The following is a 14,158-nucleotide window of genomic DNA, read 5'->3' on the forward strand; positions in this document are numbered from 1 at the left end:
CCTGGCTGGGATGGGTTTGAGGGCAGGAAGGACACATGGCATGGGAAAATCCACCAAACTCTATCTCAGAACAGTTGACTGGATGCCCCAAAGCACCCCTCAGCACCCCAAAAAAAGCCCTGCCTTCCTTGGGAACAGTCCTTAGGGAGGGTCACAACCTGGCTGCTGCTCCAGCCAGACCTGGGGGCTGGAGGACATGAGAAAGAGACAGGCCCAGGGGAGTTTTAGGGCTGAGAAGAGCTATTTGGTGTATGCTGCCTGCTATATATAGAGCCTGGCAAACACACAGGGCTGGGCCATGTTGCTTTTGTTGCTAAAAACATCCTTTGGGAAGCCCATTTTAGGCAGCTGCCTGGGGCCAGATACACTAAGCAGGTGCTGTGGAGCCCTGCTCGCTCCTGGCAGGACAGGGAAGAGAAGCTGTTGGAACTGAAGCTTCCAGAGCTTCCCTGGGAGCTGCAGAGCTGCTTCCTACTAAGGAGCTTTGGCCTCCCTGGCTGGGGGGGGGGCTTGCAAATCTAATTAGACTGCTGGGTGTGGGAGCAGGCAGGGAAGACCTCAGGTGGCACCGGCTCGGTTTCAGATCCTGCCCTGAGGCACAGATGAAGTGCAGGACTGTCCAGATTCCAGCTGAACCCTGCCTGCCCTTTGCAGGCTGATCCCTCAGCCACAAGTGCACTTTGCCACAGATGATCAGGCAGGATAGGATAGGATAGGATAGGATAGGATAGGATAGGATAGGATAGGATAAGAATTAACCAGGTTGGAAAAGACCCTCAAGTCCAACCTATCACCCAGCACCTCATGACAACTAAACCATGGCACCAAGTGCTACATCCAGGCTCTTCCTAAACACCTCCAGGGATGGGGACTCCACCACCTCCCTGGGCAGCACATCCCAATGGCCAATCTCTCTTGCTGGGAAGAATTTCTTCCTAACATCCAGCCTGAACCTCCCCTGGCACAGCTTGAGACTGTGTCCTCTTGTTCTGGTGCTGGGTGCCTGGGAGAAGAGACCAACCCCCACCTGGCTACAACCTCCCTCCAGGGAGCTGGAGAGAGCAAGAAGGTCTCCCCTGAGCCTCCTCTTCTCCAGGCTAAGCAACCCCAGCTCCCTCAGCCTCTCCTCACAGGGCTGTGCTCCAGACCCCTCCCCAGCTTTGTTGCCCTTCTCTGGACACCTTCCAGCAGCTCAGCATCTTTCCTGAACTGAGTGGCCCAGAACTGGACACAGGACTCCAGGTGTGGCCTGAGCAGTGCTGAGCACAGGGCACAATGACTTATTTTCAAGCACTTCCTTCAGGGAGGCTGTGCAAGGTGAAGGTGGAGAGGCAGCATCCATCTGGCAGCCACAGGACAGGCAGTGACCCCAAGACAAGACACAAATCACAGAGCCACAGATGGCTTTGGGTTGGAAGGGACCTCGAAGGGCTGCCCAGGGAGGTGGTGGAGTCCCCATCCCTGGAGGTGTTCAGGAGGGGATTGGATGTGGCACTTGGTGCCATGGTTTAGTAGTCATGAGGTGCTGGGTGCCAGGTTGGACTTGGTGAGCTTTGAGGCCTCTTCCAGCCTTGGTGATTCTCCAAGCCCCCTGCAGTCAGCAGGGACACCTCCAACTTGATCAAGGCTGCCCAGGGCCACTTCAAGTCTGATCTTGAATGTCTCCAGGGCTGGAGCCTCCACCACATCCCTGGGCAAACTGCTCCAGAGTTTCACCACTCTCCTTGTGAAGAGCTTCCTCCCAATGTCCAACCTAAACCTCCTCTGCTTCAGTTTCAAGCCACTGCCCCTTGTCCCATCCCCACAGGCCCTTCTAAGCAGTCCCTCCCCAGCCATCCTGTAGCCCCCTGAAATGCTGCTCTGAGGTCTCCCTGGAGCCTCCACAAGGCTGAACTAACCCCAACCCTCCCAACCTGTGCACTCAGCAGAGGTGCTGCAGCCCTCTGATCCTCCGTTTGGCCTCCTGTGGAGCCACTGCAGCAGGGCTGTGAAGTGGTGCAGGAGCTGGTGGGAGGTTGGAGGGCCCAGGTGTGGCACTGTGCTCTTCCCATCTTTCTGCTGGGGTTTCTGAGCTGCTGCTGTCCCCATGGTGCCAGCTGGGCAGGCAGCTCACAGGTGGGACTGGTGTGGCCTGGCCAGCTTCTCTTGCAGGATGCTCTCAAAGAGCCTGGCTGCTGCCATGGCACAGCCCCAGTGGATGGTGATCCCAAACCCTCCATGCCCATAGTTGTGGATCACCTGTGGGGGAAGAGAAGGGATTAGGGTTGATGTCAATAGTAGGCTGAACATGAGCCAGCAGGGTGCCCAGGTGGCCAAGAAGGCCAATGGCATCCTGGCCTGCAGCAGGAACAGTGTGGCCAGCAGGAGCAGGGAGGTCATTGTGCCCTGTGCTCAGCACTGCTTAGGCCACACCTTGAGTCCTGTGTCCAGTTCTGGGCTCCTCAGTTTAGGAAAGATGTTGAGGTGCTGGAAGGTGTCCAGAGAAGGGCAACAAATCTGGGGAGGGGTTTGGAGCACAGCCCTGTGAGGAGAGGCTGAGAGAGCTGGGGTTGCTTAGCCTGGAGAAGAGGAGGCTCAGGGAAGACCTTCTTGCTCTCTCCAACTCCCTGAAGGGAGGTTGTAGCCAGGTGGGGGTTGGTCTCTTCTGCCAGGCAAGCAGCACCAGAACAAGAGGACACAGTCTCAAGCTGTGCCAGGGGAGGTTCAGGCTGGATGTTAGGAAGAAATTCTTCCCAGCAAGAGAGATTGGCCATTGGAATGTGCTGCCCAGGGAGGTGGTGGAGTCCCCATCCCTGGAGGTGTTTAGGAAGAGCCTGGATGAGGCACTTGGTGCCATGGTTGAGTTGATTAGATGGTGTTGGGTGATAGGTTGGACTGGATGATCTCAAAGGTCTTTCCCAACCTGGTTAATTCTGTTCTGTTCTATCCTACCTGAAAAGGTGCTGTGCTGAGGGTCCAAGAGCAGGTGGCACACTGGAACTGGTGCCAGTCCTGCTCTCCTTTCTCTGACATGATCCTTAGCAGTGCAAGAGGAATTAAACCCTCCCTGCCCAGGGGAAATGTGACACTGGACACCCAGCGTGGGTGGGAGCAGTGAGCTTCTGGGGGGTAGGGAGGCCCTACAGAACGATCTGGGCAGGCTGGGTCAATGGGATCAGGTTCAAGAAGGCCATGTGTAGGGTCACAAGGAGCCCATGAACTGCCCAGGCTTGGGGCAGAGGAGCTGGCAGCTCAGTCTGCTGGTACCTCTGCCTGGAGGTGCCCGTGGCTGAAGGTCTGCCGCTCCAGGCGGACCCGGGGCCGTGTCGGTCTCAAGCCACTCCACTCCTGCACCACCTTTGCTTCCTGAAAGGAGAAGCAGATCAGCACTGGCAGGGTGCTGCTCCAAAACATCCCAGCCCCAAGGGACCCATGAGGTGAGGGCTGGTGGAGAGAGAAGCTGCCCCAGCCCTGCTGCTGCCGCCCCCTCCCAGGAGGCTGCAAGAGAGTTTCAGGGTGCCAGGGCACTGCAGCAGGCTGCCCAGAGAGGTTGTGGAGTCTCCTCCTCTGCAGAGCTTCCAAACCCTCCAGGGCATTGTGCTCCTGGGCAAGCTGCTGTGGGTGCCCCTGCTTGAGCAGGGGGGTTGGACTGGATGATCTGCAGAGGTCCCTTCCCCCCCTCCCCACGCTGGGGTTGTGTGAAAGATGCAGATGTTGTGATTTGTCCTCAGTGCCTGGCCCTATGGCCTCAGCTCTGCCCAAGCACCTGGGCTCTCCATGCCTGTCCCTCCCTCTCCACCTCTCAGGGGTGGGGCTTGGGTTGGGGTCACCCACCTGGAGAGCAGGCAGCAGCCTGCAGCAGCTCTCCCAGATGGTTTTGTGATCCTGGGCACTGTTCTCTTCACTCCAGTTGCCACGCTGATTGATCCCTCCCAAGACTGTGAACTCACTCCTGCACCAGAAGCCAAAGGAGGTAAGTGGTGGTGAGTGTCCCCAGCTGTGCCTTGCTGGGCCACCTCTGGAAGGACTCCACATGTGTGATGATCCTGCTGCATCCTGAGCCTGTCACACCTCCCTGCTGGAGAAGCTCCCACACCACGAGCAGTGCCTGCACCTCTGCTCAGCAGCAGCTCCTTCACTGCACACCCTCAGCATGGAAAGGTTCTTTGTCTGGGCAAACCCCACAGCTAAGGTCACCTTCCATCAAGCAGGTCTGCTCCTGCCTGCCTGGGAAAGAACTGGAAGAAACAAGATGTCTGCAGTGGGAAACAGGAAGGAACAGATTGCTGCTGCTGCCCCAAGCTCCTGTGGATTGACAGAGGATGAGACAAGCTAAGGCTGGGGGGAGCTGGGGGTGGTTGTTCCTGCTGGAGCCTCTTAAGTCATAGAATCACAGAACCACTGGGTAGGAAAGGCCTTTGAGATCATCTGGAGTCCAGCTGTGAACCCAGCACTGCCAGGTTGCCACTAAACCATGGCCCTCAGCACCACAGCTCTGAAACCCCTCCAGGGATGGGGACTCCACCACTGCCCTGGGCAGCTTGGGCCAGGCCTTGACAACCCTCAAGGGGAACTAATTGTTCCTCATGTCCTGGGCAAAAAAAAACCCAACCCCAACCCTCACCTGTTCCCTGAGAAGCACAGAGACCAAAGGGTTGCATGCCAGGGTGTGCAGGAGGCTTGGTACTAACCCAGGGCTGAGCTGCTGCACCAGGGCAGATGGCAGCAGGAATCCTGTCTGAGCTGATGCTTGAGGAGCACCAAGAGCAGAGCCCCACCAGACCCTGTGCCAGCCACTGTCACCTACCCTGGAATGATGTATGGTGAGTTGTAGATGCCACTCTGTGTGCTGTGAGTGATGATGAAATGCTTCACCCACGGGGCCAGGACCTGGGAGATGAAGGGGGGAGGGTGAGGCAGAGCTGGAGGGCAGTGTCCCCAGCTGGGGAGGGACAGGAGCAGCTTGGTGAGTGGGGTCTGCACATGGTGCCCTGCCTGCTGCTCAGGCTCTAGGTGCACCAGGGGGCTGCCTTCCCTCTGGTGCCACCATGGGAAGATGGAGAGGTGAGGGCAGAAAGGCAACCAGAGCAGCTCCTACCTGGCATGAATCTGCCTCCCCAAACCCTCCTCCTCCTCTCCCAAGGATGTGATGTCCTTTTGCTGTCAGCATTGTGGCCCTGGCCTCCTCTTTCCTTCCCTCAACCAAGAAATGGGCTGGAGACCTGGAGCCTCCCCATGGCTGAGCCAGGAAGCAGATCCAGGTTCTCTGCTCTGGTCCCACACAAGGGTTTCCCAGGAGCACTATTTCCTGGGAGTAAGGACCTGATCCCAGTGTGGATCCAGCTCACAAGCCCTTGATTTGCCCAGAGGGCCTCTCCCAGGAGGTGGCTAATGAATGGCTCCTCCAGAAGGCAGAGGGAGGTCACAAGCCCTGCACCCACCTCACCTTTATGATCTGTCCACGGCCAGGCTGGAGCTCTGGGTCAGGCTGCAGCTGCCCAGCACGCATCCCAGTGCAGTTGATCACCACATCCACCCCCTGGGCAAACATCTAATGAGGGACAGACATGGGGGTGAGCAGCACACACAGCAACGTGCCCAGGGGGGCATGAAGCCCCTGAACCAGAGCCAAGCCAAGGACCTGCTCCAACAGCCTGCTAGGGAGTACTCCAGCAGAGACAGACCCAAGGGAGGCCATGAAGATGCTGAGGGGCCTGGAGCATCTCTGTCAGGGGGAAAGGCTGAGGGACCTGGGGCTGTTGAACCTGGGGAAGAGCAGCCCCAGAGGGGATCTGCTCAATGCTCAGCAAGAGCTAAAGGACCTGTGGGGGGCAAGAAGATGGGGCCAGACTCTTGTCAGTGGTACTTGGGACAGGACAAGGGGCATCAGACACAAACTGGAACCCAGGAGGTTCCATCTGAACAGGAGGAGAAAATTTGCTGTGAAGGTGCTGGAGGCCTGGAGCAGGCTGCCCAGAGAGGTTGTGGAGTCTCCTCTGGAGAGATTCCAAACCCAGCTGGACACTGTGATCCTGGGCAAGCTGCTGGGGGTGCCCAGTGGGAGGACAAGGAGTAACAGGCACAAAGTGGAACATCAGAAGTTCCATCCCAACATGAGGAGGAACTTCTTCAATGTAAGGGTGCTGGAGCCCTGAAGCAGGCTGCCCAGAGAGGTGGTGGAGTCTCCTGCTCTGGAGACATTCCAAGCCCACCTTGACATGTTCCTGTGTGACCATCTCTTGGTGCCCCTGCCTTGGCAGGGAGGTTGGAGTGGCTGATCTCCAGAGGTCCCTTCCAACCCCCTCCTTGTTGGGATTCTGTGCTCCTGGAGCAGCAAGTGCCTGCTGGATGCTGCTCCTCCAGAGTGGGAAGGGGCTGTGCCCACCCTGCCCCAACTCCCCATCCAAACTCACCTCCTGGAAAGACTCAACCTTCTGGTGGAAAAACTTCACCCCTCCCTGCATTAACCTGGGAGGAAGGAGCTCGTTGGTTAGGGGCAAATGAGAAGCAAATTAACCTCTGAAATCAGTGCCTGTAATGGAGCCCCAGAGCAGGTGTGGCTTGCTGCTCCTCCTGATAAACAGCCCTGCTCTTCCCAGGGCTTCCTCCTGCTCTCCACTCATTAACTCCCATCCCTAATGACCCAGAGCTACTGACAGCCATCAGTCCTGCAGCAGATCCCAGGTCTTCTGCTTCCCACTCCATGTTGGAAGTGCTAAGAACAAAAGCAAGCCCCAAATGCTTCCCCCAGCTAAAAGGCACCAAGTGCTCAGCTCTCAGCAGCCCCCTGCTTTAGCTTTTATCCTGCAAAATGGAGCTGGTTTCGAGGGGCCTCCCAGCAGGGAGGTTGCTATCCCACTGGGGCAGTGTGCTGGAATTCCAGAGCCTTCTCCCTGTGTGCCAGGGATGCATCCCTGCCTCCCCTTCTCCTTCAGCTCATCCTTGGCTGTTGTGTTTCCAAGCAGGAGGACCTGGGCTGGGCTGCCCAAAATCAGTCAGTGCTGCCTAATCTCAGCCACCAGGCTGGCAGGGGAGAAGGGTCCAGGATGCAAATCCACACCTGCCTCCCATGTCCTGCTGGCCACAGAAGTCAGAGGGAGCAGCAGCCCTCCTGCCCCAGCACAGCCCCAGCCTCATGGCAGCTTCCACACTCACTTGTTGGTGAGCCATGGCAGATAGCTCCTGCCCTCCAGCATCAAGGCTGTGTTGAACCATCCATAGCTGAAACCAGAGGAGGAGAAAAAGCCATAAGGACCTGCAGCAGCTTCACACAAGGAGCCTCCTCCTCCCCTGGAGCTTCCAAAGGCCACTGCAGCTCCAAGACCCCAGTTCCCCCTTGCACAACTGCATGGATTTCCCCCCCCACCACCCTGTTTACAACATAAAGCATCTTCTGCTGGTCTCCTCCCCCCAGCTGGACAATGTCTGGTGAAGTGAGAGAGGGGCTGGGATGGTCTCCAATCACAGAATCATTGTGGTTGGAAGAGACTTTAAGATCACGGAGTCTAACCATGAACCCAGCCCTGCCAGGGCACCACTAAGCCATGGCCCTCAGCTCCACAGCTTGGAAACCCCGACAGGGATGGGGACTCCACCACTGCCTGGGCCAGGCCTTGACAACCCTCAAGGGGAACAAATTGTTCCTCATGGCCAACCTAAACTTCCCCTGGGGCAACTTGAAGCCATTTCCTCTTGTCCTATCACTTGTTTCTTGCACAAAGAGTCCAACCCCCACCTGGCTCCAGTCTCCTTTCAGGGAGTTGTAGAGAGCCAGAAGGTCTCCTTTTAGTTTCCCTTCCTCCAGGCTGAAGAACCCCAGCTCCCTCAGCTCTCCCTCCCCAGACCTGTGCTCTAGGCTCCTCAGATACCCTGGGCTGCTGCTTTTTTGGCTTGTTTGAGATGATTCCTCCTTCATTTAAGGAAGCCAGGTGGCTGTAACAAAACAAGGCCACTTCTGCACCCACTTTCTCACCCTCACTGCCCCTCAGCAGGGACCATCTGTCTGGGACCACCCAGCAATACCCATCCTGCCTGGAGGAAAACATATCACTGACTCTCCAGAAAGCAGAGTGCAGCATACCTGTAACCAGGGAAGAGCTCAAGCTCTTTTGGTGTCAAGTTCCTGAATCCCAGGACAATGTTCTTCCAAGATGGGTCCTGGGAAAAAGATCTGAGCTCATTAATGAACCTGGGTAGAGTAGAGTAGAGTAGAGTAGAATAGAATAGAATAGAATGAATAGAATAGAATTAACCAGGTTGGAAAAGACCTTTGAGATCATCCAGTCCAACCTATCACCCAGCACCATCTAATCAACTAAACCATGGCACCAAGCACCCCATTCAGGCTCTTCCTAAACACCTCCAGGGATGGTGACTCCACCACCTCCCTGGGCAGCACATTCCAATGGCCAGTCTCTCTTGCTGGGAAGGATTTCTTCCTAATCTCCAGCCTAAACCTCCCCTGGCACAGCTTGAGACTGTGTCCTCTTGTTCTGGTGCTGCTTGCCTGGGAGAAGAGACCAACCCCCACCTGGCTACAACCTCCCTTCAGGTAGCTGTAGACAGCAAGAAGGTCTCCCCTGAGCCTCCTCTTCTCCAGGCTAAGCAACCCCCCATCATGGGCCAGAAGCTGTGGAGAAGGACAGGCCCCACACACCAGGGATGGCTTGGCACTGCCAGCTCCCACCCTCAGAGGGCTCAGTCCTGACTTTGTGCCAATATTGCAAAGCCAAGCACCATGTCCCAGGCAAATTGTCACAAGAGAGGTGCTGGAGCCAGGGCAGAGGAGGGCAAGGAAGCTGGGGAAGGGCCTGGAGAATAAATCTGATGAAGAGCAACTGAAGGAGCTGGGGATGGTTAGTTTGGAGAAGAGGAGGCTGAGGAGAGACCTCCTTGCTCTCTACAACTACCTGAAAGGACACTGTAGAGAGGTTGGTGCTGGTCTCTTCTCACAGCTAAGCAGTGATGGAACAAGAGGCAATGGCCTCAAGCTGCCCCTGGGCAGGTTTGGACTGGACAGTAGGAAAAGTTTCATCCCAGCAAGAGTGGTCAGGCACTGGAATGTGCTGCCCAGGGGGGTGGTGGAGTCCCCAAGCCTGGCTGTGTTGAAAGGTGGTTTGGATGTGGTGCTTGGGGCTATGGTTTAGGGGTGAGCCTTGCAGAGCAGGGCTCTGGGTTGGACTTGGTGCTCCTGAGGGTCTGTTCCAACCTGAATGTTTCTGTGATTCTGTGAAGACAAACTTGGAAGGACTGGAAGCATTTGGATTATCTTCTGGGGGGGAAAAAAGCACAACCCTGCTCACCCCCTGGGCAGCCCCTGAGCCAGAGCCCTTCCCAGCCCTGGCTGTCCCTTGCCCCTCACCGGCACTGGCTGTGTGAACAGGTTGTAGCCAGAAATGAGGAACAGTCCCATGTCCTTCGCTGCTGGGGAGCCCAGGTGCCCCAGGAGGTGGTCAAAGGTCTCCTTGTTCCACAGCCTGCAGTGAAAGAAACAGTGTGGTCAGCAGGATTGTCCAGGGCAGGGATTGTCCCCCCTGTACCCAGCATGGGTGAGGCCACACCTCGAATCCTGGGTTCAGTTTTGGGGCCCTCACTCCAAGAAGGGCATTGAGGGGCTGGAGAGGGTCCAGACAAGGACAATGAAGCTGGGGAAGGGTCTGGAGAACAGGGCTGGGGAGGAGCAGCTGGGGAGGGAGCTGGGGTTGTTCAGCCTGCAGAAAAGGAGGCTGAGGGGAGACCCTCTGGCTCTCTACAACTCCCTGAAAGGAGGTTGGAGCCAGGTGGGGGTTGGTCTCTTCACCCAAGGAATAAGTGATAAGACCAGAGGAAATGGCTTCAAGTTGCCCCAGGGGAGGTTTAGGTTGGCTATGAGGAACAATTAGTTCCCTTTGAGGGTTGTCGAGGTTTGTCCCAGGCTGCCCAGGGCAGTGGTGGTGGAGTCCCCATCCCTGTAGGGGTTTCCAGGCTGTGGAGCTGAGGGCCATGGTTTGGTGGTGCCCTGGCAGCGCTGGGTTAGGGGCTGGACTCCCATGGCCTCAGCCTCCCTCTCCTCACTTACGTCTCCTGCAGGTTGCCCTGGTCGCTCAGGTAGGGCTGCCAGAGGCCGGCTGCCCCGTCGCTGGTGGTGTTGGGTGTGTAGCAATCTGCATAGACCTCCAGCTGCAGGGAGGGCAGCAGGCTGTGGCACCGCTGGTGGATGCACAGGGCGGTGGAGAGCCCGATCACCCCGGCCCCGATCACCGCCACGCGCATGGCTCCGGCTCCTGCGGGGGACGAACGTCCAGGGGCACTGCGGGGGCCAGCCAGGGCCTCCGGGGAGACACAGCTTCACATGCAAGGAAGATTGGCATTGTCAGGGTGGTGAGGCACTGGCACAGCTTGCCCAGAGAAGTTGTGGAGGCTCCAAGCCTGGAATTGTTCAAAGCCAGGTTGGATGAGGCTTTGAGCGAGCTGGGCTGGTGTCCCTGCCCATGGCAGGGGGTTGGAACTGCATGATTTTAAAGGCCCCTTCCGACCCATACCATGCTCTGATTCTAGGCTATGATCAGCACTTGCAGTATCCAACCTGCTGGAGCAGAGCTGGGCTGCAGGGAAGGGCCTGAGCTGCTCTTGGTGTATCTGTGTGCTGCCCAAGCCCTCTTCAACACCCGTGCTGCAGTCATGGGTGGAGACTGCATGGCTCAGCATGGTGTCAGGTGCTTCATTGCTTCAGCCCTTGTGCTTGGGGTTGCATCTCTGGCATGGTGTGACCTCTGGCAAACAGTAAAGCTGCAGCTCAGCTGCCCATGGCCGTGCTCCTCTGCCTGGCAGAATGAGCTGTGGCTGCTCTGTGCCCTGTGCAGAGCAGGGCAGAGCATGGTGGAGTGGCACAGCCCCTGGCGTCCTCCTCTCCTTTCCCAGTGTGCCAAGGAGGAGCAGCTGGTGAGAAGTAGTTGCACTCACCCATCACCCATGCACTCCATCTCCCACTAGCTCCATGCCCAACAGTCCAGCCCTGCCCTGTGGAGTTCCTAATTCTCTCCACCCCTGGCACAGGCTGGAGACCAAAGGGGTGGGAATCGATGGATCAATGCCAAGTGCCATATGCAAGGATGGCTCCTCAAGGATTGCTCCTCATGCTGCTCTTGCCCTTGGGGCTGCCTGCACATGAAGGTGGCTGTGCCACCACACCAAAGCCTTCCCAGTACCAAGTTGGGGAACCACTATTTGCAAAGAGGGTCTGCAGCCCCCCGAGGTCTCCTGGCTCTCCCCTTTCCTGCCTTGTAGCCTGGAGAAAGCTCTGTGGTCTGGGCAGAGAGCAGCCAAGGAGTGATTCGAGGAAGGGCCTGGAGGTGCAATGGTGTGGAACACCTCAGGCTGGGTCACATCCTGGGGTGCTCAGCTGCCAGTAGCACTGGTTCTGGGCAGCATGAGTAAATTCCAGCCCATACTTTCACTTGTGCAAAGTGAAGCTCAGCATCTCTGCTGGAAAGGAAGCCCACGGTGGGACTGACATTTGCTGGGATGGAGGAATGAGTCATTGGGATGGCAAAGCCCTGAGGGCAGCAGGAAAGCCATGCTGCTTCCCATCTGCTTTGGTTGTATGAGCCATGGCTGGCAAGAACCGTGGCCACCTCCTCCACCTGCTGCCACCAGGACTCACCTTGGGCTGCCCCCGGGTGGGTATCCACCTCGCTGGTCCGTAAGTAACAGAAAGGCAGGATTTTCACCAGCTTACCTGCAGAATATGTGGTCCCTGGAGCAGCTGCTCAGCTTTCCAGAGCCTTCAACAGAGCCAACCTCCCGTGGGAGCTTGTTTACAGCCCAGCAGTGCAAGGTCTAAGTGCCAAGCGCAGCGTGATCACGGTCCACCCCCCAGCCAAGGGGGACAAAGTCTCTGCTCCGGACCCGAGGAGGTGGAGTCCCCTGTACCAGACCCTGTGTCCTGCTGGCAGCCAGCCACAGAATCACTCCTCTGGAAAACAAAGCAAACGGGGTCACCACAGACCATGGCACAATGCCATTGCTGGCAGGACACCATGGTGACTGCTGGCTGTTCTGGCTGCTCCTGGCGCGTGGGGACACAGGGATGGGACTCCCCAGGCACCGGATTCCTGTGGGATCTGGGAAAACTGGGTTGCACACGTGTCTTTTGAGTGCTGAGCCCAGGGTTTCAGCCACACAGTGCTACCCAGCACAGGCAGTGGGAACTGGGTCCCACAGAGGGCAGTGGATCGGCACAGGCAGGGCTATGGTGCCCGGGGCGGAAGGGTGCTGTGCCCTGAGAGGTCATCAGCGACGGTGTGGGAGGGTTGGCTCTGGGTGTCACAGGGCTGAAGCATCCTTCATAGCATCATAGAATCACAGGCTGTGGGAAAGGAACTTTATTGCCCGTTTAGTCCAACTCCAGTTCTGGGCCCCTCCATTTAAGAAGGATATTGAGACTCCTGAAGGTGTGCAGAGAAGGGCAGCGAGGCTGGGGAGGGGTCTGGAGCACAGCCCTGTGAGGAGAGGCTGAGGGAGCTGGGGTTGCTTAGCCTGGAGAGGAGGAGGCTCAGGGGAGACCTTCTTGCTGTCTGCAACTCCCTGAAGGGAGGTTGTAGCCAGGTGGGGGTTGGTCTCTTCTCCCAGGCAGCCAGCACCAGAACAAGAGGACACAGTCTCAAGCTGTGCCAGGGGAAGTTTAGGCTGGAGGTGTGGAGAAAGTTCTTCCCAGAGAGAGTTGTTAGCCATTGGGATGTGCTGCCCAGGGAGGTGGTGGAGTCCCCATCCCTGGAGGTGTTCAAGAGGGGATTGGATGTGGCACTTGGTGCCATGGTTTAGTAGTCATGAGGTGTTGGGTGACAGGTTGGACTTGATGATCTCTGAGGTCTTTTCCAACCGTATTGATTCTATGATTCTCTGATAATCTTCAGCTGGAACAGGTTGCTCAGAACCCCAACAGCCCTGCCCTGGGATCAGCCCAGGAATGGGGCATCTTCTCTGCACAACCTGGGCTGGGCTCTCACCACCCTCAGGGCAGAGATGATCAGGATCCCGCTTTGGATGCTCTGCAGGACGAGGGTCACCCATGTGCTGCCCCATGGTGGCATCCTGCCAGGGACACGACCAGGAGGAACCCCTGGGGCAGGGGTGACCCAAGCCCCTCTTGCACCCCTCGGGCACAGCTCCCCTTGGCAGGGACCGGGGGGAAAGGCAGCCACCCACCTCCTGAATCGTTACCGGCTTCGCATACCCTCAGCAAAGCCTCTTACACCCATTACCCCATTACTCCTCTGCCTCCTGCTGTTGGCCCCGCTGACCCCTCGCACTTTCCTCGGGCCGCTTTGAGGGATGCTCCCACCTGCTGCACCCCAAACCCGTTTCGGCGGGGATGCTCACACCCTATTGACGCTTGGGGGGGGTGGGGTGGGAACGATGGAGATCGGATCCCCTCCGTGCCACGCGGACGGACCGCCGGTGGGGCAGGCTCTCCGCCTCGCCTCGCCCTGCCCAGCGGTCCCCGGGGGAAGCACCGCCCCGGGGCCGCCGCCGCCGCCGCCTCGCTCCTCCCCGTGGCCGGGACGGCTGCGCAGCAGGCGGGGCGGAGCCGGCGGCCGCTGCTCTGCTTCCCGCGGCCGCCTGTGCCCGCAGCCGCTGCCGTAACCGGGCCCCGCCGCCGCCACCATGGCGCTGGTCACGCTGCAGCGGTCGCCGACCCCCAGCGCAGCCTCCTCGGCCAGCACCAGCGAGGTGAGCCGGGCCGGGATGGCGGGGCGGGGGCAGAGCAGGCCCCGCTGGCGGGGAGGGGGACGGGGACGGGGAAGGGGGCAGGATGAGGCCCCGCGGAGCTTCGCAGGGAGCCCTGCCCGGAGCCGCGGCCCCGGCTGCTGGCAGCTCCCTCGGGCCGCGTCGTGCTGCAGCCCCCCGCGCTCTGCGGTTCCCTGGCGCCCCATGGCTGCTTGCCCCCTGCCTTCATGCCCCCGCCCGCCTCCAGCCCCTGGCTTTTCACAGCCCTCCTCGCCCCACGCCGTCTCCCAGCCCCGGGCCCCTCGCGGTCCTCAGTCCCATCGCCTCTCGCCCCCTGCCTTCATCCCTTCGCAGCCCCCCATGGACCCTCTGTATCCCAGGCCTTGGCTCCATCCCCTCACAGTCCCCAGCCTTGTGGTTCCTTGGCCCATCATAGCCACTTGCCCTCTGCCTTCATCCCCTCACTCCCTCC

General features: G+C 58.5%; 2 protein-coding genes across 2 annotated transcripts in view; one reads left to right on the forward strand and one right to left on the reverse strand.

Annotated features, from left to right (window-relative positions):
- Positions 1-1,007: 1,007 nt before the first annotated feature.
- Positions 1,008-11,795, reverse strand: DAO (D-amino acid oxidase). Its single transcript, XM_068163260.1, has 11 exons — positions 11,696-11,795; positions 10,037-10,303; positions 9,341-9,455; positions 8,060-8,136; positions 7,135-7,200; positions 6,393-6,447; positions 5,426-5,530; positions 4,787-4,869; positions 3,814-3,931; positions 3,247-3,345; positions 1,008-2,238 (listed from the first exon to the last, which is right to left on the reverse strand). The coding sequence occupies exons 2-11, from the start codon at positions 10,228-10,230 to the stop codon at positions 2,110-2,112; spliced, it is 1,041 nt and encodes a 346-aa protein (XP_068019361.1). The 5' UTR covers positions 10,231-10,303; positions 11,696-11,795; the 3' UTR covers positions 1,008-2,109.
- A 1,772-nt stretch (positions 11,796-13,567) lies between these two features.
- SSH1 (slingshot protein phosphatase 1) overlaps positions 13,568-14,158 on the forward strand; it is a 57,495-nt gene continuing 56,904 nt past the window's right edge. The window contains exon 1 of the mRNA XM_068163342.1: positions 13,568-13,689. Coding sequence (XP_068019443.1) covers positions 13,624-13,689 — 66 coding nt within the window. The 5' untranslated portion in view covers positions 13,568-13,623. The remainder of the gene's footprint in view (positions 13,690-14,158) is intronic.

Source organism: Melanerpes formicivorus, unplaced genomic scaffold (genome assembly GCF_026170545.1).
Source record: "Melanerpes formicivorus ecotype bairdi unplaced genomic scaffold, bMelFor1.0.p_v2 SCAF_72, whole genome shotgun sequence".
Taxonomy (NCBI): Eukaryota; Metazoa; Chordata; class Aves; order Piciformes; family Picidae; genus Melanerpes; species Melanerpes formicivorus.

Bases quoted from the DNA above. Each gene is read 5' to 3' on its own strand.
- DAO (XM_068163260.1), bottom strand. From the start codon at position 10,230: ATGCGCGTGGCGGTGATCGGGGCCGGGGTGATCGGGCTCTCCACCGCC. The intron at 9,456-10,036 runs GTAAGTGAGGAG...CTTTCACTGCAG, and splicing joins CAGGGCAACCTGCAGGAGAC to GCTGTGGAACAAGGAGACCT. The intron at 8,137-9,340 runs GTGAGGGGCAAG...TCTTTTTCCCAG, and splicing joins TGTTCACACAGCCAGTGCCG to GACCCATCTTGGAAGAACAT.